The following is a 26,825-nucleotide window of genomic DNA, read 5'->3' on the forward strand; positions in this document are numbered from 1 at the left end:
GAGAGTGCGGGAACGGCAGAGTTGAAACCAGGACAACACACAGTCATGCACACACACACACACACACATGCATGTTCACCAACTTACACCGGTTGACCACCTCAGGATTCGTGCACGTCTTGCATCCGCGCACGCTTTCAGATGCATTGAAAGCCCGTCTAGTTAGCTGCTGTAATCATGCAACTTTCCAAGGTCATGATGAGATTTTTTTTTGTGTGTGTCTTCGCTGGGAAAAAAAAAATGAATATGGAGAGCTCTTTTCATCTGAGAAGTAATGATGAGAAGCTTCCTCCTGAGCTGTGGAGGAGGTTTAGAATCTGTAACAAAAAAAAAAAAAAAAAATGGTGAAATTAAATAGCACATGCATGCATAAGCGATTTGTTTATGGAGCTTGCTGGAGATTCTAAATTCAGCTTGTGTAACATGCATGCATAGCATTTATTTTTTACTGGAGTGGCGGATACAACTGGAGTGGAATGCAAACAGCGTTGCATCAGGCTGCGTCATTTTCCGGTATTATTTTGTATCGCTGGAACGGCATTATCTGCCCTACGTTATCTCGACCAGCCTCTCCCTCTCTCGGCCTGTGTCCTACGCTGCGAATCGCTCTACTTTCCCATGCCCTCTGCAGCCCCCTCACATCCCTTTCACACCCACATGTCCCTCCGCTTTTGAGTCCGACTTGACCGCAACTCATAATGCACGCAGCAGGAAGCCGAAGCCACACAGGGCTTCCTTTTTCTTTACTCCCTGTCTTTGTTTTATATTAAAGAAAGTGAGTCATCTGTAATGAAATACGGTGTCTATTTTTTATTCTATGTGCAGTTTTTTTTTTTCCACCGAATGGTTTTGCAGTAGAGATAGGCAGGACATGCGAGGAAACAAAGCAGGGTAATGACAAGCTGCAACTAGGGGCAATAGGGTACTAGGCTGCTGAGGGCATCTACGCCCGAGCGGTGCACTCTGTAACCGCCTGGCCGCCGGGTCGCCCCGCGCAGTCACGATTTTAAACTCTAAAAACTGACCTTCAACACGTGCCCTTCGGTACTTGCTGTTCAGTGTTTTATGTTTTTGCCTTAATTAGCTTTCACTTTATGCCTTTTGAGTATTTTTTTTTTATAGAGCACTATCTTTATTTGTTTTGCTACAGGTTGTTTTTCTGCTGATTTTATGTCTTGGTGAAATGATGTTTTCTACTAATAAAGATATTCAATGCAGTTTAATTTGATTAAAGGAGCAGCGTGAAGGATTTAGACTCAACTAGCAGTGAGGTCGCAGATTGAATACCATCCTCTTGCACCTACGTTTCCAAGCATGGAGGAGAAACTACGATGGCTGCCATCTCAACGTAAAAACAGGAAAGGTTCTCTCTAGAGAAGAAAACATGGAAGCACAAGCCGGTGGTCTCTGAGGAAGAGGACCTGCTCTCTAGGCGTTTAGATGGGATCTCTAATGTGGTTTCAAGGCCACCATGTGTGCAAATGCATGTACACATCAGCATTAGTGACAGGCAAAATATTTCTACATGCAAAGGCGTGCCTTTAAATCAGACACAATTTATAGGCGTTAAATCATCATTTTAAAGACTGCACATAAACTGTAACAAGGGCTGATCTGCTCTGAAGGTGGCAGCTGATGACAATAAAACCTTCCTATAAATGCACGCTCCTGTGTATCAGCGATAACAATGGTGGTGTTAAGATGCCGCTAAAGGAGAAGAGAACATCAATATGGATGAATTAATATCTATGAGCTAGTCTTTTTTTTTTTTTTTTTAAATACTTGCATTGTGCACCTACATTACTGATGCAACAGCTAGGCAATGATCAAACTAGCATTAACTAGCCGTGGTATGACTTGCTCTGATATTCTGTTCCATGTTGGCCAGCTTGATGGTTTAACTCGACGTCTGTCTTAACTTAGCGGTACACTAGCTTATCTGAGGAAGGTTTGGGTCTTATTAAAGAACTTTTGGTAAAAAATCAACAAGTGTTTTTCAAGTAGAATTTCAAACCAATTTATTTTCAGTCGTGAAACAGAATTAGGTTTCCGTGTCAGATTCCAGATCCACTTCTCTTCCTACGTTGCCGTCTGTGCAATCTAACTGACAAAAGAGGGGGTTGATCTGCTCGGTGCACTTCAGGGAAACCCATCCAATAGTTGTTATGTTTTATGTAATCCACAGTTGCAATTACTTGATTAATTAGTTAGTCTAGAATAATTAGACCAAGTGGTATGAGTGAAAATGTACTTTCACCAATGTGGGAATTATTATGACAGAAAATTGTAAATCTGTAACAGTGTCCAAGATGAATCTAGTGAGGTTGACACTGGAAGGCAGGTGTGATTGTGCAGAACCTCAGTATGTATGTATGAAGGGTTTATTCTAAGCCAACAAAAACACAATGATTTGTAGTTCCAGGTGATTATACACGAATGAAAACTTCATTTTGAATACTCTATTCTATTACCGCTAATAGATCCCTCTAAATGCTACACAATGGTCCTTTAAATGGTTAGTTGACAGACAAAAAAATTCTGATGATCATTATTCTGGTTTATCCTGTTCTGTTCAGGTCAAGTAGAACGATGGAAAAAATCCTGGCTGCTCATCTTGCCATTGTAATGTTATTGAGATTTGAAGGTCTTCCCATTATTTACCACTTGAGTAATGCAGACTTGACCTGTACCTTCACCAAATGGCTCTGCTGCAGTCTGTGCTGACTAACCTGCTCTCTTGCGACCCCTGTGGCCTCAGGCTAGCTCTCATGCAGCCGGGCTAATTGCCTGCGAATTAGCAAGGCCTAATGTGACGTTGTAAAGGGCAACACTGCCGCAGTGGCCTTTGGCCTTTGGCTGAACACCACATGTCACAGACAATCACCTGATATGAATCAGCACTGGGCCATTATTCTGGCTGCCTTCTTTTCCTGCCTGCTCCATGAGAGCTCTGCGACTGAGCACAGCGGAGGTCGATGCTCAGTGTCAAGTGTACTTATGTATGTGGAGGAAGTGTGCTGTCATTGGCTGCTGGGAGTCATTATGTGGCTGTAGCTGCACTGAAGCTCCTGAGTTTGTGTCTCATGAGCACAATTCAGATTTCACCGCTGTGTTGTGCTTGTTGTTCAGCTTTTAAGAACCTGTGTGTGTCTGTACGTCTGGTGTTACACGTGTGTGTCTCTGTGTACAGGGTGATGATGTGCACATGGACGTGTGTCCACAGCTGCTTGTTTGTGCGTCTGTGAGTGCTTTTGTCTGTATTTCCCAGAAATTTTAAGAGTCTGATAGTGGTGACTGGGAAAATGCCACAGCTGTCTGTTTGTTTTATTGAGTCTCACCTCTGACTGTGTGTTTATCCCCTTGTTACCAAGTAACACATACAGAGCTGTTACATGTACCTTAGCATTCCCAGTTTACATGTCGCGTTAGACCAGTCTGCTGTCCAGATGTGTGTGTGTGTCTCTGTGTATGTGTGTGGGTCTGAAGGTCAAAGCCTCCTTGTAGGTTTACAATATGGAGTTCATGTAATTCAAATGAAATCTTGACTCTGCAATGAAATTCTTCAATGCTCTTCTTGCTCTCAAAGCTGATCAGTGAATTCGGTTCATCTTTAACAAAGTCACAGTTTCCGTAACACAAGAAATGACCAGAGTTTTATTACGTATGTTGGAAAAAAAAACCCTGCTTGTTGTCCAGTGTACCATAAACCCAATCAGACATTGCCGTAAAAGTTCTGCTGCACAGACATTATTAAAAAGTTGCCATAAATTGTGCTGTTAGTGCCACAGTATAATCCCAGTGCAATTCCAAATTGCGTTGAATCTCACATGCACAGAACATACCACAAAACAAGAATATTACAAACTGTTCCAGAAATACGTCGGCACAGTTTGCATGAAAATGCATCGACAAACACGCTGGATCACCTGCTTCATCACATCAGACATATTAGACCTCATATAGAAGACTTGAAGGCTCTCTAACTTATCTTCTTGTTCATCTTCTTAGAGTGGTTATTGATATCTTACATGAACACACTATTTTTTTTGCCAAAGTTAAACCAGTTCCCGGTTTTCATGCATGAAATTTCTGTTTTCCTTCAAGTCAGAGTTCAGTTAGAAAAAGTTGCACGAGACACCAAAGCACAAAAGGATTTACCTTAATGTCAGGTTGTTTGGTCACTGTCAGTCAGATGTGATAAAACCATATGAGCACAGTGATGCTAAAGTGTTCCTTTTCTCAATGTGAAATCGGTGCCTGAAAATCTTTTATCCTTGAATATGTAATTTAGCGAGAAATACTTTTTTCACAGCTTAAACACGAACACGTCTTGACAAAATATACCCTGTTATAGCTTTCTTTCTTTTTTTTTTAGCAACAAACAAAATGCAAAACTAGGAAGAGATTTCTAATCGTGGATTCCCTCTTACAACAAATATAATTGGCTCCCCCTGTCTGTTAGTAAAAAGTCCCTGTTAGAGTTATAAACTGTGAAACAATCACGGCTACATTTTTTTGCTTTTTTTTACCAGAGGCTCAGCCTGTCTACCAGATTCCTATCTGGTGTTAACTGTTGCCATCGATTGGAAAACAAATTAAGATTATCAGCATTTGTGTCATTTTACACTCTCTCCATACATACACCCGCGCTTGCATGTATAATCATGCACACCCTGCACACGTAGACGCAGCTATTAATTATACTTGTATGTGAAACACTGCTAGAGCTTTTAATTACATACTAATCACCAATACCAGTCTCAGTATTAAATTCTTAATTAAAAGCGAGGAATTTCTCTTGCTATCTCCTCGAGCATTTGGCAGCCATCCAACGCTGTGTTTCCCTCTCTAACCAGCCAGGCCTGTAGCTCTCTCCATATGGCTAATAATAGGCTCAAGGCTGGTTTCCCTACCACTCTGGAATGCAACAATTATACCACAGAATGAGCTTATTTGCTGGTTACGGGTTTTTGCATCCTGCTTTGACAGGAGCCTGTCTTTTGTCAGATCCTAAATAGCGTCGGAGTGTATCATAGAACAACAGAGGAAAGTTAAAGCAGCTCTGCTCGAGTGTGTGATGAGTTGTTGCAGTAACCGGTGTGGTGCTTTTTTTTTATTTTTTAGGAAGGCCATTTAGGAAAAAAAAAAAAAAAAGTAAAGTGGTATCATTTGTTGAGTTTCTCTTTAGTCAGAATCGCTGCAGGTTTAGTCAGTGACTGTCAATAACCAAAGGTTGATTACATTTTTTTTAGATCTGTTGAGTTAATGTATAAGCAATCTTTGATACGGTGCAAAAAAAAAAACTGGCATAAAATGATAAAGTACCTTGTCAGTTGTTGGCAATCTAGTTTGTGTTCTGAACGCTGTTGCTGCAATCAAGCTTGCACAGTATTGCGCTCGTTATTTCAAGAGTCTCTCTGTGCCTGTAGTTCATCCATACTAAAATGATGTATACCGAAACACCGTTTTAACTGAAACAAAAAATAAAAGACTAGCCCTGCATTCCAGATCTCAAACTCTTTCTTTTCAGTACAAACCAGAGCAGCCCCTACAGAACACAAACTGTTGGATGCAATATGTATACAGTTTGGACATGCCAATTGATCATAATATTGCGCCTTTAGCTTTCAGCGTCCTGCTTATATATGCATGCCGTGCGGCTGTTGTGTAATTTAAGCTATTATCTGTGTTGTTTACACTCGCGCAGACACCAACTGCGCAGAGGATTGTGGGCCAGAACGGGCAGAAAAGCACGCTGGCTTGCATACGGCGAAATAAGAGCGGATGCAGTAGGACATCCATGGTATTTTTGGCATGCTGCATTTGACATACTATGTATTGAGACATGCTAAATGCTTTTTCTGGCACGCTATATAGTATGGTAGCATCGGAAGACAGCCTACATCTCTTTTTCTATTTCTGGTCGCCAGCAAATTGTGCATCTCAGCCAACATCTGCTAAGTGGATGTGACAGGAAAGGTCAGATTAGTTTACTTAATCTTAATGTGTTAAATCTCCAAATTTGCAATTTATTTGTTTTAATTTACATATATTTCAGATTCTGTACTCTCAGCTAGTGCAGAAGACATACGATCACGGGTTGTAAACGCGAACTGAAGACAAACAGCAACTCCTGTGCTGCCACTGCGAGATGCTATTTTATGATTGCAAGGTCATCTATCATATTGATATTTTAATCACAAAAAGGGTGACCAAAGTAAGGCCTCTTTAACTGTACACCATCACAACATCACACTGTGTCGAAGCAGACTAACGTAGTTTTTGAAAAGGCTCAATTTTTTTGGGCAATTAAAAGACTGGATAAATTGGTGAGAATTTATTTATTTTTTCTAATTTAGATGAATAATGTGGTTTTTGTCTTTACCCACAAACAGGCCATTGCAGGTTCAGTAATCATGAACCTTCCTGAACTGCTCACCGCAGCTCATCTAATTAACAAGTTCATAATTCAATCTCGGACGGCCTTCATTTCATCAGGTAGGAACGAGAATAGAAAAAGGCGGCTGTCAAACATTATTGGGATGCACAGTACATCCAGTGCGCCGCTTCCTGCTCGTCCTCATACCCCTCCTTCCTCTTTCCCTGCTCACTTGCCTCCTCTCCCGGAAAGCCGCTGACAGAAGCTGTCACTTCGCCACAGCCCTGTGCTTGACACAACCAGCAAAAGGAAGTGTGCCACCATGACCTAGTTTGGTCCGTGTGTTATTTTTGCAACAGTGTATTAAAATTACAGCTGAAAGGATTTGTCTTTCTAAATTAGTTGTGAGATTAGAAATCCTGCTAGTGTCACGCAGGAGGGATGGGAGAGTGTTGGGAAAAGTTGAATCTTGTTTCGCTACAATGCAATGTACCTGCAAGTACACATTCCTGGTAGATGGCATTTGTACGGTGAGTATTTCTGCTGTTTACCTGCTGAATAGTTGTCCACATGACTGTAAGAGCTTATGTGGGAGTATCAGAGATGATTGTGCAGTGTTTTGGTATCTAAAGAGCATTAAAGGCATTATTCTGTCATTTTGTTACATATTTTTGAGAGTTTAACGTTTCCAGACCTGGGAATGTTTGTATTTTCACACTCAGAAAAATATTGTACCTGGGAAACTGTTGTACCGGTTCATTATAACTCACACTGCCACGAAAACAGATTAGAATTGTTTCTAGGAGATCCAAATGATTGAATGGTTCCAGCAAGGGCCAGATTTAATTGACCAAAAATTAATGAACATTTTTAAAAAGGGGGGGTATGGAGGCCCCAGAAAGTTTCTTTAAGTGTATTTGTCTATATATGGTTGTGTATACACCAGTTTTTGTTGCCGTCAGACTGAGTTCACATCACAAAATATAATAAAAAACTTGCTAGGGCGCCACTATAGCTCACCTGGTTGAGCTGGCGTCCCATGTACAGGGGCTAAAGTCCTCGATGCAGCGGTCATGGGTTCGAGTCCTGCTCATGACCATTTGCTGCAGGTCCTTCCCCATTCTTCTCGCCCACTTTCCTATCTGTCTCTCTCTGTCCTATCAAATAAAGCCAAAGGCCAAAAAAATATCTTTAAAACAAAAAAACTTGCCTCTTGTCAAATTCTACTCCAAATTCTGCCTCAAAAGTTGGTGAAATTTCAACCGAGAACTCTATTTTTATCATAAAATATGAATACATTTATATATATGCACTTACAGGAACCTTCTGAGGCCCAAATACCAGCCTTGCATCGGTTGCATTGGAGGTCAAGTACCAGAAAGTCCAGTTGGAATGTTCCCATACATATACTTGAAATCAAATCCCATCAAATTCTAATGATGTCTGAGGTCTCACAAGTCGATGAAAAGTCAAATTTTTGTCTATTTTTAGGATTAAATATGGATACATCAATAAATTATACATGTACAGGAATGTTCTGAGGACCCAGTACCACCCTTGTTGGAAAAGTTTGCACTTTTTTTCGATTTTCAAGGGCCAATATTTAAAAATGTAGTCTCTGCTGGAGCAATTCAATCATTTGGATCTGCTTGAATTACTTTTATCTGTGTCCTGTCCAAACCCTATGGTTGTGGGGGTTACATTTCTGAGAAAAGAGAGCCTTTAATATGGCTACTCAGACTTTTTCAAGGGTAAAAATACAAAAATACCAGGTCTGAAAACATATGAAATTCTCAAAATTCAGCCAAAATGTTTTATAGAACTTAGGTTTGGGTCCAAAATCTGAGACAGTGCAGCAACGTAGTTAATGAGTTTTGTCTGAACTGACACAGACTGACCCCGTTGATAACTGGCTTTATTTTGGATCTGTTCTCCGTTAGTAAAATATGCAAATTTGCTAAACTTGACAGCCAGAAAATCCCTAATCAAATCGTTTACGCAGGTTCTCTGTTTAGTTAGTCTGTTTTACCTTTGGAGGCAAAAACAGACAGACGACTTGTAAAGCGTGAAAGCTCACATGACAGACTGGTTTTAACTTTCCAAAGTCAAAACAAAAAGAAATTATCTCCCATCCAAAATGTTGACATGAGATTGTGTGGCAATTAACTTTTTTGTCACTCTGATTTAATGTGAAGCAGCATCAGTAGCAAAAGTGTCAGAAAACTTAAAAATGTGGCTGATAATCTGCAAGTGCAGACTGAAACTCATCAGCAAACCGTAACTCCAGACCATTGAGATTCAATTAGAAGCTGCAGAGAGCTTTTTGTCAAGTCAGCGAACGCAGACTCACGTCACGGGTTGGCAGCGATAATGCATGTGTTCATAGCTCGGTGCAGTAATCAAAGCCAAGTGGAACTGCAAGACTAGAAATACGCAACCTGCGACAAGGGTTTGCGAGTACTCATCACTCCGCGAGTAGTGTCCCGAGTCAAACAGGCGCGCCGAGGCTGGTTTAGGGTGAATTGAGTCGAACGAGGCCTGCTGGTTGCAATGATACGCCGCATTTTAGTATATTCGTATTGTTTTGGAGCTACTTGCAAGATCCCCAGAGACAGCAGCAACCCTACCTCCACCTTGTCTGTGATGTCTTTCTTGCCAGTCACACACACACTCACACACGCATAAGCATTTTCTGGCACACACATAATGTAAACCTGCATGCATGTAGACACGCGTAGTCCCACAGATGAACAGGTGTGTGCATCACTGTCACACACCTCTATGCAGGTGCGTGCACAAGCAAGATGCAGAAGTACACACACACACATTCAGGTAGTGTACAAACACACTCTGCACAGTCACACATGCCTCTCATCTTATAGATGACTTGTGAGAAGCACTTCAGTGGGGGAGTGTAGAGGGGTGTGGGGAGGGGAGAAGGGTCCATCAAATGGAATGAATATGTATCAGATGGGGCTTGAAGTAGTGACTTGTATTCAACCCTGCATACTCGGGGAGCGTCTGTCACTCCGTCACCATCAGGATATAATAAGGCATCTCAATAATGCTCAGAACCCAGGAGACTTTCACATCTAAGACACCTGTCCGTATGTACGTGTACCCCACACTCCCTCTTCCAGCCAACTCCGAGCTCTTCACATCTCTGTGCCTCCTCCCAGCTCCTTCCTTCCTTCCTTCCTCCTCTGCCTTACCTTCAAACCTCCCCACATTTTACCCACCCTATGGGTTCAGCTGAAAGTTAATAAAAATCTCTTCTGTCTCCCTCTCCTCCCCAAATCTCCCTCTCCCGGTACATCTTCCTTCCTTTTTCGTTCCTTCTCTCTGTGTTATTTTTTTTTTGGTCTCTTATTCTGTCTGTGGGCGCACAAGGACTACCTCTCTGACACCACAATGCATTCATCCTGAAGGGCATGGGAGAGACTCTGCTGAACGCTGCTGTGTGGGTGTGCGTTTTTTTGCGTGCACATCAGACTCCATAAGCCCTCCATAGGTTAATGCCCTGGCCGGCAAACCCTTCTGCCCTTTGACCTTAGTCTCCCTTAAACGCACAGTTTTATTGGGGCTTACACAACATACAAACAGGCAGGAACGGTTCATTTCTTACTTAGTTGAGACTCCAAGGCTCCAAAGGTGCATCACTGAATATACAGCTTAGAGTTGAAACAGTTTATCTCTTTCCCAGCATCTCAAAAACCACAAAGGCCCAGTATGTTGGATTTCACACGTCTTTCAAATGTACTCTTGCAAACCTTTTGGTGGCTGTTATCATTCTTCTTATTCATACTAGAGGAGACACCCCTTCCTAAAATAATGAAGAAAGATGATTCATTGTGGAGTTTTATGCTCATGTCAGTGATGCTGCTGCTGTAATTTAGCATCATTCAGAAGGCGACGTTGTGGCCAAAAGTGGCCATAGTTGGACACCAAAAATTGCATCGGGGTTTATGAGACGGACAACCAGAGAGAACGTCGTTTCCTCATCCAGTAATAGTCCAGTCAGAGCAATACCAGGAAATATTGATTATACTGTTGACATTAAAAGGATGTCTTTGTTTAGGTTGATACAGTGACATGAGATGTTAGAACTTGGTGAATGGTTCAATTTCAATCCAATCAATTCACAGCATATGTCGTCTCATAGCATTAACATAGTAAAGTGAAGACGTAACAAATCTGTGCCAGAATGGTTGTGATGGGACGACCACATGACCTCCACTTCATGCACAAAGCCCCAGACATTTTTTAAGTAGTCATGCCAACATATACATGTAATTTATAGTATGTTCACATATCAAGCTCATCTGTGCAGACCTCTGGACCGCTACAGTGACGAGTGTCTCTGACCTTTCTAAAACGGTGGTGTTTAATTAGTCTCAAAACCCGAGCACATGTAAACCGGGCACGTGACTGTGATACGAACACAGTGAGCAGAAAGCCCTCTTCGTGAGGGGGCATTTCTGCACAGCGAGCACACTGAATAGTTTTTCCACAAGCGCAAGAGCGTACTGACTGTTACTGGACTGTGACGAGCGCTCCACACAATAGCAACTGTACAGCCCTCAGTTGCTCGTCAAGTGGACTTCAGAGACTTTGAAGGGGGAGACAGGGGCTAATAAGTTTTCATTTTTTACCTTTAATGAATCACTTTCGACACCCACAGCCTTCAAACTGTCTTTGAGCCTCTAACAGGGGTGGAAGAAGTACTCGGATCTTGTACTGAAACAAAAGTAATACTGCCAGAGTATAGAAATGCTTACAAGTAAATGTACAAAAATCACATTTTTCCTTAAGTAAAAGTACGAAAATGTTTGCGTCAGTACCAGATACAGCTGTCAGCTTGATTTTTGTTATTGCTTTTCCGATATGGAGGACCACTGTGGGCTGGTTGAAGGAGCAAAATGCACTTACTTCCAAGTAAAGTTACATGTTGTAGCTTATAAAGCTGCAAAAAATGTAGTTTTCCATTGCTTATAAAAAACAGGAAAACGAATGACTACAAAAATGTACAAACTGTCAGCACTTACTTACATCGTCACTCATGAGCTGAGCTAACCTCTGTGACTGTTGTTAGAGAGCAATATACTAAAGTAACTAAGTACATTTACTCAAGTACTGCACTTCAGCATAATTTTCGGATGCTTGTGCCGTACTTGATGCTTCATACTTCTATTCCACTACAGTTTAAAGACAAATATTGTACTTTTTTTTTTACTTTACTTTGCATATTCAGATTAAAAATAAAAAAATACAATCTCGAAATAAACCCTCTGCTGCTCCCAATTTGCAACTTTACATCAGCTAAACTGCGCTGTATGTTCGCCGTGCGCCCAACTTCACCAATCAAGCGCTCCACTTTAATCGGAACTGTTTTGTTAAAATGCAGCCGCGCTTGTGAAACAGCGCTTTTCAAGTCTGTTGAATTCACTTTAGAGGAAATGCCGTCTCATGTTGCCACTTTGTATTTAACTCAGCTGCCATGACCCAAATCTTCCAAACCTACTCACTTATGTAACTTCACTCTTCTCCATGTGACCTGTTTCCTTGGCGTATCTGCACACACACACACACACACACACACACAAAGCAACCTTCCTGCCTATGGCCAGAATATCCTTCTGGCTGCTCTAACCTGCATCTTACCGTACTGCACACACACACACATACACAGACACACACACACACACACACACACACACACGTACGTAACATTTTCATCCGTCCCTGTCAGCCTCATCCCTCTTTCTTCGATCACTTATCACTTTCTGTGGCTGATCCACACATACAAACACGGTCTCCTCTCCTCTGTCTCCCTTCCCCACCCGAAAGCGTGTTTCCAAAATCTGACTTTTTGTCACACATCACATTATATCACATTGCATTTTGTCAGAAATTCACCCATGCTTATCGAGCCCTGCCTTATATAACTAACCTCGTCAAGTCCAGGATGCTGCAGCCGACGTTAAACGGCAGCAGCGGCAGCATCCGTTTCCGCGCGCGCACGTATTGCACACATATACCACACATACATGCACAAAAGCCTCGCACGTCTAATAATAAGCGTGCAAAAACTGCTGTTTGACCTTATTTTTCTGTGATAGAACTCTTAATCTCCACTCTCTAAAAATTGCACATAAAATCAGGAGGTGTTGTGGGAGCTGTACCTGCAGGTGCGTTCTCGTCTGCAGTCAAAATGATATATACAGTGTGAACGCGCATATATACGCTCGTAGTCAAGCAAAACAAATTATACAGAATATCTATATTTTTATCTTTCCATAGTTATTTTTAAACAACTTTCCACTTTGTGATGTTCTGTAAGTACATCGTTGTTAAATAGTTGTTTAACTGGAGTGGTAGAATACAGAATATAATGCAATGTGCTCGCAGAAGTAGATTGTGAAAACATAAACACGCAGATCATTTTGCCTTGAGATTGTTTGCTTATACAGAGAACAAACACAGACTCTACTGTATTTAGACATGTGTTCCTGCAGTGTGTGTGTGTGTTTAAGTTGTGCATATATAGTTACGCTCATCTCCATTGTTCTGGGATTCAATCAGCGTCCGTTTCCACATTTCACACAAAGACAGTCGCACACGACGCCTGCGACTGTGTGATCCATCACCTATTGGGCAGGAATGGCATGGCCCCGGCCCAAAACGCTCATTAATCAGGCAGGGCGAGGGAGTGGGTGGAAGGAGGACACAGCAGTGAATCTCATTATCTTACTTCACAGCACCGCTAATCAGTACATTTATTGATGATGACTATTCGCTTTCAGTGAGAGATTACTGCTTCTGTAGCATTTAGGGAAGGAGACGTTCGTATGTGCGATGCGTGCACATGCTTTCCCGATGCAAGGACGGTCTCCTTCTGTATGCAGTTACACAAACAAAGACACCCACATGCGCACACACACCGTTTGTATGTCCTTGCAGCTAGCTGTGTGGAAAAAAAAAAAATCGTTCTTTTCTTTGCCTCTTTCTTTATTTTCAACTTCCCATCGGTGACAAGAAAAAGAATCAGTTTTATGTGTCATTGACCATTTTATAGATTCGTGTGGGTGGCAACGAGAGAGCGAGAGTGTGTCTGTATAAAGTGTGACTTAATTCTGCAAGGCCCACTAAACTTTAGAAATGAAGTGGTCACAATATGCCTGCTAGGATCACCGTACTGTAAATTAAAAGTACAGTAAATGCAAATGAAATGGAACAGTCAGAACTGTAACTGACTCAATACACGAGCTTGTGTAAAGCAAATGTAAATATATGTGAAATGAAAATGTATTGACGTAATGCTGACAATTATTTTGAAGATAAAAAAAGAGACATTTTAAGAAATAAGTGTGATAAAGGCATTAAGTCCCTCAAAGCCACCAGTGAGACCAGGAAAGCTTTAATGTGAGGTATATCATGATATGACTACAATATCCAGAATGATGTTTTATCCCACATCAGGATGAGATTTGTAGCCATGTAGCTGTTTAGTGCAAATGCTCGTATGTTAAAGCTCTGAACCCAAAACCTGCCAGCGAGCTTAAAAACCGTGCTATACATTTACAAATTGTCAAAATTAGACCATTTATCGGAACTAGAAACTGTGAAACCGGTTTCAGGTTTTCAGGTTTCTCACGGTCCTCTATCCCTAACCCTAGTAAACCATTCTAACCACTCTAAACATTCATCCATCCATCCATTATCTATACACCACTTAATCCTCACTAGAGTCGCGGAGGGCAGGAGTCTATCCCAGTTGACTTAGGGTGAAGGCAGGGGACACCCTGGACAGGTCACCAGTCTATCACAGGGCTACACTTAGAGACAGACAACCAAGCACACTCACATTCACACCTACGGACAATTTAGAATCAACAATTAACCTCAACATGTTTCTGGACTGTGGGAGGAAGCCGGAGAACCCGGAGAGAACCCACGCTGCACGGGGAGAACATGCAAACTTCATGCAGAAAGATCCTGGGTGTCCTCACCGGGACGTGAAATGGCGACCTTCTTAGGCAACAGTGCTAACTCCTGCACCACCTTGCAGCCCTCAGCTCTAAACAAATTCTGTAAAAAAAACAAACAAACAAATAAATAAATAATAATAATTAAAACATGACAAAAATTTTGCAATTTGCCATTTAAACTCAGCTGAACTGCAGGCTGTGTTTGCACAATAGACAAGAGAAGAGATGAGCATGAAAACAAAAATAAAGATATAAGAAGTAAAATGTCTATAAGTATATAAAATCTGTATTTTTCCCAATAATTCCAAGTTTTTTTGTGAAATACATATTCAAAGAAATTCAACATTCTTTTTGATTGATCTGCATTATGGCTTTGTTATGCTGCACAGAAGATGTTTTTGAGTTCTCCCTACTTCTATCCTTCTATACTTCTATGGTTGAACTGTTTCCATAGAGGTTCAGGGTAAAATATGAAACTGCTTGGAGATTAGAGGGTTAACATGTTTAACATGCTGGATTTGTCAGCATGATAAACATTAAACCTGCATTACCATGTTCGTTTTTATCACGTTTGCATTCTGAAATTAGCATTTAGCTCAAGAACAAGGTGCAAATATTTTGACCACATTTTGTTTTGCACATCTGTAATTGCCAAGCACGCACAAAGAAACGTATCCTTCCCTCTCTTGCTGTCGTGTCTTTTCCTTCTTCTCACATGTGCACAAAACACACACAAAACACAGCAGGACACACAGTTAATCCAGAGATCCAGTGAGCAATATAGTGTGGTTTTAGTTTGCAAGCTACAAACCGTACATATTACTCTACGAACATCTTGTTCTTGGAGCATTCTGCTAATATAGTTTAGTACTTACTGTAAAGGGACACAGTGTTGAAAAACTTGCACCACGCTTAATGACAAGAACAAATTTAGGCCAAAAAGAGATTTTTAATGTCAGTAATTTTTCGGCGCACCGCTCGGGCCCAGCAGAGGACAAACGCGTCCGAGAGGTAAAAGTGCAAGAGTGTGCAAAGTCTGAAATACACGGGGTTGTGCAGACATTGCAAGTAGTGTACAGGTGTGCAAAAACTGCTTGAGTAATAAAAAAAAAGAAAAGAGTGTGTAGATAAACAAACAGTAGGTTAGTAAAGTTAAGACAGACTGGCTGCTGAAGTGATGGGACTCCGTGTTAATGATCCACCGCCGCCAACCCGCAGGAAAGTTTTCTTTTCTTTTTTTTTTTGAACAGATGGTTGCGTGGCGAGCCGGTCGCCTTTTTCATCACCCAAACTGCCACATGTTTCCTTGATGGACGGCCACAAACAGCCAGTGACCCACTAAGTGGAGCAGCCGAAAAAACTGCTGGAGCATTTCTCCAGGAGGAGCAGGGCGAGGCAGAGGTGGACCAGGCTGTTCTGGTATACTAGAGACGAGGAGAGAAAGAGAGAGAGAGAGAGAAGGTGGTTTATTTCGTAGGAGAAACAAAGCCGGTGTTGAGCAGTAAGAACTCCGAGAGAAAGAGAGAAAATTCCTCCCATCCCTCTGTCTTCTCCCCTCCTCCTCCCCAGTGGTATTAATTAGCAGCAGCAGATGAGTGGAGAACGGGAGCCTGAAGGGAGAACAGGTTCATGTCAGGTTAGCGCACACTGTTGTGGGTCTCTCTTTCTCTTTTTCTCCCTCTCTCCTTTCCTTTCCCTCCTCTCACATGTACACAACACACACACACACACACACACACACACACACACAAACAATAGGAGGTGTTACAAATTGTAGAAATACCAGCTTCCCCTCATTAAGCCTAAAACTGAATTTGTTATATGCTTTTTTTTTTTTTTTTTTTTTAAGCGAGTTTTAAGTTTTAGCTGTTCACATATTCAAAAAAATGCAGTCTACCCCCAGAGCACACCGGGACGCAACCGCTGACATTATCACCCAGCTCACAGCCGTGCCCAATCACTGCTCCAGCGTCCCTCTGGCTTGGCCTCCATCTACGCCGAATGCATTTCAGCCATTTTTTTTTTTTTCAATCGTCAGTTTCAGGTTTGCACAACAGAACAGATGCGGTTTTAATCGATGGACCCGTCTGCACCCGCGATTCACTCGTGTGTTGCTGGTGTCTTTTTTTTTGTTTATTTGACATGGTAAGGAGTAGAAGGTGGAAGACTTTTAAGTTAGCAGGTCTCCAACAGATGCAGCAGAGGCGCCGCACACGGCCAGGATGGGCGATGCATCCTAATTGTTGGGAAGATGCAGATTTGTTCCCCAAAAAAACCCAGCGGATTACTAGTAGCGGTGTTTCTCTTGATTTCATTGCAACGCCAACCTCCCTTCATCAGCCTGTTTTTATATGCCTTGATGGGAGGTCATCGCCCGCATCGGAGTGAAGTTGAAATTGCCTTGTGCTAAGTCAGAGACTGTTCTTGCATTGCTTCCCAGCCTTCCCCTTTAAAAGGCTGGAAGAAGCAAAGAAGCGCAATGATCACTATAGAATGGGACAAGAATCGATACACAAAGTAATAAAGTAACTATAAATGTAGTTTGCCTATTTGAAAAAGTGGATTTAGTGTTAATTTACTTTCTAACTATTGTTTTTTTTTTTGTCCTGTTCCTTCTTTTCTTCCTCCTCCTCCTTCTTTCTTTCCCTCTCCTCTCTCCTCCGTCTGTCTCTCCCTGCAGAATTCTATACGACACAACCTGTCCTTGAACAAGTGTTTTCTCAAAGTGCCTCGCTCCAAAGACGACCCTGGAAAAGTAAGTATTTCCTGAACAATATAATACGACTGAAAAGCTCAGCCTGAATTACGCCGCGGCACACAATGAAAATGCAATTCTGTCTCGGAGAACTTACGAATGAGGCCGAGGTGACTTCACGTGTTTTGTCGCCCTCGTGCCACATGTGTGCGCGCGCACACTTGTGCATAAGTGCAACCTGAAGACACACACTGTTTCTTTGTCACACACACGCACACATACACAAAGAGTGTCTGCACTTAAAAGCAATTTGTAACTCCATAACCGGCTGTGCTGAATGCCTAATGCCGCTTTCTCTGTTTTCTGTGGCTCCTACGATATTGATTCTGCCAAGTAATAATGTGGTACAGGGAGTAATGAATAATAAGTATATGTAGGTACACTCCTTCAGATGCAAGGCCTTTCACGCATCTGTTATGCTTTATTAGGGGCTGTTTCTCTCTCTTGCGGACACAATCGGAGGAAGCTTTAGATATGTTTCACTGCTGCTACTTCTGTGGTTGGGAAGCACAGTTGCCACGGCCACTACAGCAGCGCCGGTTTGATAACAACAATTTGTCAAGTCCTTGTTGGTGCCGAATCGAAAGGACTTGCTTAGACAAGGAGGGGTGGGGGGGTAGTATATAATTACAGTTGATCACTGAAGCCTGTCCTTACAAGATTTTTTAATAAAAGCTCAAATGTCTGCATTTCAACTCATCACAGGATTATTGTGAGAGACACTCCACTACTTTTTTTTTTTTTTTTTTTACAAAAACCGACAAGCCAAAAACTTTTCATTGAGCTCTCAAAACTCTGGCTCATTTTGTTTTGGGGGATGGAGGGGGGGTGGAGGAGAAGGTGGAGGAGGAGGAGGAGGAGGGAGTTTCTCCAGGCTGCGGGGATTTTGGAGCCATTGAAAAATGAATTAGGGGGGAAGAAGGTTTAAATAATTCAAACAGAATCCTTGGGCTTGAGTGGAGGCCTATAGTCTGCAAAGACACAAAGAGAGCGGCTCCCCCCTGATTAGCCTGACTTGGACCTGACTAGCACCTTAATTCACACCGTGGATCGAAGTGGTCGATACCTCGGCATGGGGGGGAGGTCATCTGTGTGTGGAGAAGTTGAATGGACATGCTCTGTTTGAAGCCACAGAGAGAGGGGAGAAGCTAAATCATGCATGTGCTAACTTTAATTGGCTGTGTACTGCTCAGTGATGTGGGACTGAGAGACAGGGGGAGGAGAAGAGGCAAGAATAGGGGAGATATATGTTGAGAGATGAGCTGTGTGTATGTGTGGCCTAGATGAACCTCTTCAATTCAGTCTGCAGCTTTGGACCTCCTTGGGAGGGAAGAGGAAAAAATGAAAGAGGGGGGGAAAAAAAATCAGACCGGGAGGAAATCAAGGACCTAAAAGCAATTGATTTCCTCCTTTCTCATTGTATGTGTTTATTTTGGAGGCTGCTGTGTTTTAACATTGTGTATCAAAAGGATTTCAGTGGATTTTCAGGGGAAAGGAAGCAGGAGCATGCACGCACCATAGGAAAACTAAACCGGGTGAAAACTGATTTGAAACAGAACTGGAAGAACAACAGATGCACTGGTTTTATCGGATGCGAGGCATCCATCTACTGCACTTTTTTTTTTCTGTTTAGTCACACTTAGTTCCTCCCGTTAAGGAGACTGAAGCAGCCTCGCAAGGAAGAAGTGAGAAACATGAGAGACTTGTGGTAGCCTGAATAAGAAGAGTTAATTTTGCATCAGAAGCAGATGGAAATACTGTGGAAATGTGATGGATTTGAACCCTGCTCAGACATAAATAGACAAAGAGATAGCAGTTGTTAACAGGTACAGACTGTAATTAATGATATATGTGTGTTCTAGTATTCCAGTCTTAAATGCGACATTATCTAAAACTGTGGTAAAAGAATATGTTAATGAATAAAGTAGGAAAATCAAACGGCAGCATAGAACTACTAAATTATTTTCATTTTTTTGTTTTTTGAAAATATAAAATAGAAGAAGTTCTGAGTATTTCAAAGTCCCTCAAAGTCAGGAAGAAGCTTTTACATTTAAAAAAAGAAGAATCAAAGGCCAGTGCCGTGATGTACGCTGTTTGTCGATGAACACAATAGAACAGGTTTGTTTTTTCAAATGTATTCTAAGATCAGTGGTTGGATTCGACTACTGATTGACTACTGACTACCGTCAGAAATGGTTTTGGAGAAAATATCCTGAAAAAAAGTTCAACCCAGACTTCACTTTGAAGGTCATCCCTGAGCTGATGTTTTTCATCGTCTAAAAGGTGTTTGAGTGATTGGTTATGGGTGCCAAGACCCTCCAAAGATCTTTTGTGTCCACGACGGTGAGATTTTTGACTGCTTCTCTTGCATATGCGCAGATTTCACAGCACAATAAATGAAGGATATTTGGGAGTTAAAAAAATAAATGAATCTGACATTGCACCAAAAGAAGCCAACAACCTCAATACAGATTTGTTTTAACAAATATATCTCCACTAAGGAAATACTGCTCTATAAACCAGTGTGGCAGATTTACCAGTTTTAGATTTGGTTTTATACATATTGCTGTATTTATATGTGCAGTTATTTTTGATAATTAAGGTTTGGTTGGCTGCTCCTTTCCAAGGTGATCGATTTAAGTACATTTTTGGTTAATTGCGAGGCTCCTGAATTCCACTAATCTCTACTGTGTGTGTTTGTGTTGGTGTTCATACTGTTGTGACATTATATCTTTCATATGCTGTCTGCTGTAACCTATGTGCCTTGTGGTTTTGTCACTGTACATGGGTAATCAATACATGCTTTTATTTGTGAGCCTCAATAAAACTGTCTAAAGACAAATAAAGCTACTAATTAAATGTGCTCAAGCACCACATTGAAAGATAATTTTAAGCTCTTGTCTGGGAAGTTACCTTGAAAATCTGGCTTTTGCATTCAAAACATGAAGCTAGCCTCTTGTTTACTATCTCCATGTGCAACAGTGCAATGCAGCATTTATCACAAATGAATGCATTACTATTTGAATCCTTACTGCCTTTATTCTCGATACATAAGGTACACTTTTGTATTTCCACTCGTAGAAATCTAAATTCTCTACTTTTACTTGTAATAGAACATTTTCTGTTTTCCCCCCTGTGGCGTTTCTATTTTTGTTTGAAGGGATGATTCGTGGACTTTTTCCACCACTGACTCCTTATTAAAGAGAGATGAAAAAGAATTTGAAATTTGTACCTAAACCTACAGAGCAATGCAAAGCACTGGAGAAATACACAAACACAGCAGCTTCCATCAAACATGAAATGTCTGTCTTTTTTTTTGGGGTCACCATTCAGGGTTCCTACTGGGCCATAGACACCAATCCTAAAGAAGACACAGTCCCCAGCCGGCCAAAGAAGAGACCACGCTCCGGAGAACGAGTAAGTACGAACTGTACCTTTCTCTACACTCTTTCTTTTGACACTTGAGGTTGCATCGTGGCGGTACAGCGTTCAGTATTCACCTGACGTCAAAGTAAGTAAAGATGTGTTTCCATATTCTTGAATGAAGTCTTTCTTGAGACGAGCGTCATCAGAGGAGAAGAAGCGATGATTCTGTTGACAATGTGGGCATTGTCTGAGGAAACGTTCATTCGGCTCTAAGAATGGAAACATGAACAGAAAAACAATTGATTGGGAAAAGCTGCTCCGTACACCTGAGATGCTACAGAGATGTGTGAACAGACTAACAATCTGTCTCCTATTCCCATGCTGTAATGATGCCTGGATAGAACAGCAGGCCAATAACATGCCTTTAAAACAACCAGAGAGAGAAAAAACAAGAGTCTACAGCTGTGCTAGCGGCTCTCTGAGACTTTTCTCACATCAGCTAATTAGCCCTAAACACAAAGCGCAGCTAAGACTGATGACAGGTATTTGCTCAAATGTGAAAGTACGACACAAATTAAGATTTTAAACAGTTGACGACGTGACACAGAAAGTGAGAAATCAGAGTTATTATTGTTATTGTTGTTCGCCCTGAGAGTGGCATGGACCAAATGCCATTACAATCAGTAGTTTTCACTCAAACCCACAAACATCAGCTTTGTTCAACACGTGGGGATCATGAGTTCCTGTACAAAATGTCATGCAAAAGAAAGTGTCATGCAGGTTATAATCTTGTTCCTTGTTTTGAATGTTTTTTTTCACGACTTTACACCAGAGACACCTGAGCCCAGAGGCATTAAGTTTTCAGGCTGTCAACTCCGTTCTCATTAACGCAGCGTTTCTTTAACTCATTAAGAGACCTTTTTCAAATTAGATACTTGAACTCAAAGGTTGAACTGATTAGATTTCAGTGGTGAAAGGCACGGTGGCCTCGCAGATACGTTTTTGGGCGTAACTCAGCTCGTATACAGGATGGATCAGCAACACCTTTAAGGGAGAGTTCTTCTAATTTGGCACAAATGTGGCCAATGATGAAATACGGTTTTTGTCATAACTCAAGAAGGCATGCGCTAATTATGACCAAATTTCTCACAAATGTATAATTGAATGATCAACTGATGACATTTTATATCCCAAAGGTTAAAGGTGAACTTCAGTATGACATTTCTGGGCATTATTCAACATTATAACTCAGGAACAGAAGGCCCTATATCTGACATTTACAAATACTAAATTGCTGATACTAATCCTATCTGTTAAACTTACTGGTTGGTTGAAGCATACAACTGCAAGGCAGTTATCCTAGTTTTTGCTATTTTTTCCTTTTCTGCCTGTTATGCATGTTTGAAGAGTCTCTATCGGTCTAATGGCAGAAAGCATTTGCAGCATCATTCAGTCCTAAACGCAGCCCGATTTCGATACACTTCAAGTCTGTTTGCCTTTGTTTTGCACATAAACTACAGCGATTGTGTGCCGTGCCTGAACGCCTCGCGTATAGACACAGATGGAGCACTGAAGCTGCTGAGTAGACACGGTGTAACACCTTGTCTACACAGGAGGCACAGCGTGAGCAGCGCGTTAGCAGAGCAGCTGCAGTAAATCTCTGCCATACCCGAAAACTTACAATTTTTTTTTGTGTAATTTTTTACATTTTTAACACCACAGAAGTTCAGAGATCACGCACCATTTCCCCCTGGCTGGGTCGAACTGATGGGATTATCATTACTGTGTGCTGTTTGACTGATATTGACTCATTCATTACTGGATTCCCTCCAACAGGAGAAAAAAATGCCTCCGTCTTATAGAAATACACAATTAGCAGTATGTGTGTGTGTTTTTTTTTTTTTCATGACAAAACCACAGCCGATCGTTGCAATTAAACAACGCTGCAACCATATATTCATCCATTTTAACCACAGGCTCCTAGAGTTGCAGTTTTCCAGATGCCATAAAAACAGCAGGAACAAGCTACGTGATAGATGTGAGAACAACTGAGGTAGGAATGAAAATTGGTTTTGAGAAATTGATTGACAGCAGCGAAGGCTATAAATATATGTAACCCTGCATCAACTTGGCAGAACGCGACCGGTGTTCAGTCATTAACCTGAGGATCTGAATACAAAAGGAGAGCAGAGTGAGCTCCGTGATGTATTACAAGTCTTGTGTCACCTCCGTCTGCTGTCACCGCTGTTGTTTTGACGCACACTTGAGGCCACGTCAAGGTTTTTTGGAACTGCGCGTGCTGACCGATGTGGAATTTGAAGACAGACAGCAGATGCACACATGGTTCTGTTCATACGACAAATAGGGTTTTCATCAGTCTGCTACCCCTCACATCAAACACTCTTGCAGATATTTCGGAAAAAACTGGCTGTGAATTTGCGCTTTTTAGCAAAGTGTAGCGGATAGTGACAGATTGGGCTGTAGCACCGTGAAAGTGATTGTTTCTGAGGTTTGCCAAGCGCTATGGAATTAACTGCAGCTGGAGTTTGTTTCCTTCCCATCCCAAGCGCAATAGGCGGACATAGCACAGCGTTTTTGGAGAATCTGGGCCTTTCCACTGTGTGTGGGTGCCATTGTTGTAGATCATGTGCAAATCAAAGCATCTCCCCAAGTCTTGCAGCAACTGCTTCAATTACAACTTTTTTAATCACGCATTATAAAGGTGTGGATGAAGTCAAATCTTCCCACACAGCTTTTCCTCAAAACAAGCATTTGTTTTGTTTTCCAGGCACGTGTACAGTCAGTGCAGTTGCGGTGTCAGATTTTGTGCTGCACACAGACATCTGCAGAGGTGTATGCCCAGATCCTTGCGGACTTGGGCAGATGGCAAAATTTATGTTGAAAGCATGAATTGGGCCTGAAAAGGTGCTTCAAAAAGTTCTCGGCTTCACCCTGAAATAAAAGGTGTAATCCCCATTTCAGCTTCAGATCAGAACAAAGTCTTTTATCACTGTCCACAAAAACTCAAACGTTTAAAGCAGCCAAAGTAAAAAAGGAGAGGAAATCTTGGAGCTGGTGTGCTGTTGCTTCAGGACAACCGTCCACACAGCACAGGTGGCAGAAACAGCCGAATTTGGCTTTGAACCCATGAACCTTACTCACCCAATGTGCACCATCTGGCTTCCGTTTCCCAAACTGAAATCGAACTTGCGTGGTCGCCATATTCAGACTGATGATGAAGTCATCCATGCTGTCGAGGAGGATCTGAAAGCTTGAGATCTGATCTTTTTCTATGAAGGGACAGTCAAGCGTAAACATCGGTGGACCAAGTGCATCGAAGTTAAAGGGGAACATGTTGACACCTGGAGTGTGAAATTAGTCTACAGAGTCCAACCGAAATAAACAAAACCCTTTCATTTTATAATTTGCTACTATTCATGATCCCCTGCTGCCATTAAATTGGCATCCCCCATGGCTTTATCTTAGGGCCCATTTAGTTCTCTCAAAACATGTTTCCCCTTTTTCCATCTTCGTCAAAACTACAATATCTCGTATCACTGTTATGCTGTCGACACCCAGTTTTACAAACCACTTACAACTGACTGCACTTGTTCCCTGACTAGTTGATGAATTCAACTGCTGAATGGTGAGGAATTTCCATCAACTAAATGAAAATAAAACTGAGGTAATTTCATGTGGTTCGCCCAGCTCTGTTAATAGCCTTAGCTGTGTGCTCGGCCTCCTGTATGAAAATGTGCCCAATATCATTAAACATCTCTGTGTCTTCCTGCACTCTTCTAATGAATAAACTAGTTAGCAGTACTGCAGAGAGCAGCTTCTGTCAGCTCAGAAACATCGCCAAGCTGAAAGGGTTTTTCCTACATGGGTCTGGAAACAGTTATCCACGATTTTATTGCCTCTCAGCTGGACTACTGTAACTCCCTGTATATGGGGTTGACCCAGTCAAACCCTGCCTGTCTATAGTCTGTTTATAATGCAGCTGCCAGACTTTTAAAAATAGCATTTAACTCAAGTTCTGACTCATTTGCACCAGTTACCAATCAAAAAACAGAGCTGATTTTTAAATTTTACTATTTGTTTTTAAAGCCCTTAATGGTTTAGCTCCACAATACATGAGCAGTATGCGAAATCTGTTTTCTGCCCTCAGGCCACTTAGGTCATCACCACAATTATTCCTTTCAGTCCCCCACTCACGCCTCAAAACCAGAGGCAAATGCGCCTTTTTGGTTACCGCACTGGCTCTGGAACATTCTGATGTTTCACATTAATTCCTGTACCACCACTGGCAATTTTTATTCAAAATTAAAGACTCATCTTTTCTTTCTTGCTTTTAATTCAGTCTGAGTTTGCTGGAATCCACTCTTAGTGTCTTTTCAACAGCCTGTGCATTTTGCATTGATTGGCTGCTGGTTTTACTCCATTTCTTTTTTCTTTTTTTTTTTAAGTTTTACATTCTTTTTGTATAGATTGTATTGTTTTATTTGTTTTTTTTTGTTTTTGTTTTTACCTTGTGCATTCTGCTACATGTTGTAAGTGTTGTAAACTGATGATTTTAATATATACTTTTTTATTGCTTAGTAATTTACACAATCAGCCACAACAATTAAACTATTTAGCACACGTAGCATTGTGTAGGTTCCCTTAGATCTACAAAAACAGCCCTTACCCATCAAAACATAGACTCCACAACACCTCCAAAAGCATCCTTTAGTATCAGGCACCAAGACATTAGCAGCAGGTCCTTTCAGTCCTGTATGTTGCGAGGTGGGGAAGTTATCCATCTTACTTCAAAAACAATTTGAAAGCCAAGTGGACACCTTGGACTTGTTGTTGTGATCCTCAAACCATTCCTAACACATTACTAAAAGACGCCACTGACATCAAGGAATACTGCTGCCATGAAGGGGTATATGTGGTCTGCAATGATGTTTAGGTGGGCGACATGCATCACAGTAACATCCATATGAATGCCACGACCCAAACTTTCCCATCAGAAATGGCCAGAGCATCACACTGCTTTGCCTACATCCCCAAAAATGGTTCATTAGATCAGATCATCTTCTTCCATTGCTCCATGATCCAGTTCCGACGCTAATGTGCCCATTTTTTGTAGGTGCTTTTAGCGATGGACAGGGGTCACTGTGGGTGCTCTGACAATATTCTGTGTGTTCTGACACCCTTCTTTCTTAGCCAGCATTAAGGTTTTTAGCATTTTGTGCTCAATAGCTCTTCTGTGGATTTGGACCACTGTTTATGAGTGTCAATGAGACTTGGGCCCCCATGACCCTGTTGTCAGTTTACCGGTTGTCCTACCTCGGACCGCCTTTGACCACCGTATACCACAAACACCACACAGAACCTGCTGTTTCGGAGATTCTCTGACCCAGTTGCCCAGCCGTCATAATCCAAACCATGTTAAAGTCACTCAGATCCTTAGAGTCGCCCATTTTTCCTGCTTCCAACACATCGACTTCAGTCACTGTCACTGTTCACTGGCTGCCTAATGTATTCCACCCCTTGACAGGCGTCATATAATCAGTGTTATTCACGTCACCTTTCAGTGGTTTCAATGTTGCTAATGATTGTTGTATATTTGTATTGTTAATCCTTTGTCTTATACGGAAACTTCTGTTCGTGCAGTAGGAGTAAAGGTGACTGAATTTAAAGTTGATTAGCACGCTGATTGTCAATGCTGCTTGCAAACCAAAACTGTATTCAACACACTAAACAGAATTCCTCAGCTGAGCTTAAATAAAATGCTCGACAAGAAGACAAATGTTATACATCTGTACAAGGCGCTCTTGACTTTGAGTCAAGTTTCTGCAGAAAACACCAGGCAGATAAACATTTATTTTATTTTTTAAATACAACAAAAGCTGTAGTTCAGTGGTGGTAAGTGTTGACAGTCGGTGTCAATGTTAGACTTCAGATAGCATTACATTGCTTTCTTCAGCCAAGCTGAAGCCACCAATTAGTGCAATCAGCTGGTGTAGTGGACCAAGCAGAAGATCTGCTGCATCAAATCCTCTTCAGCAAGGCCTACAAGGGAGATTCACTCCAATGTTCAGGTGCTCCCTTTATTTTTCATTGCACACTGCGGCTCATCATATTCAGCAGCTGACCCATTGAGATTTTTTTTTTTCTCAATTTCCCCCCCAGACTACTTGGTTGCATTAGAGAAACCATGCAAAGTCTTTCATCACGGTCATCCCTCTTCCTTTTTCTCATCCAGCATCTCAGTCACTGTTTGTGCATCTTGATCATTATCTTTCTGTTTGTCTGACACACTTTCCTCTGTCTCTCCTTCTCTGCCCAT

General features: G+C 41.6%; 1 protein-coding gene across 1 annotated transcript in view; it reads left to right on the forward strand.

Moving 5' to 3' along the window:
* LOC103353013 (forkhead box protein J3) overlaps positions 1 to 26,825 on the forward strand; it is a 70,635-nt gene that overhangs the window by 12,485 nt on the left and 31,325 nt on the right. The window contains exons 4-5 of the mRNA XM_008275754.1: positions 17,048 to 17,122; positions 20,456 to 20,539. Coding sequence (XP_008273976.1) covers positions 17,048 to 17,122; positions 20,456 to 20,539 — 159 coding nt within the window. The remainder of the gene's footprint in view (positions 1 to 17,047; positions 17,123 to 20,455; positions 20,540 to 26,825) is intronic.

Source organism: Stegastes partitus, unplaced genomic scaffold (assembly GCF_000690725.1).
Source record: "Stegastes partitus isolate 25-593 unplaced genomic scaffold, Stegastes_partitus-1.0.2 Scaffold58, whole genome shotgun sequence".
Lineage (NCBI taxonomy): Eukaryota > Metazoa > Chordata > Actinopteri > Pomacentridae > Stegastes > Stegastes partitus.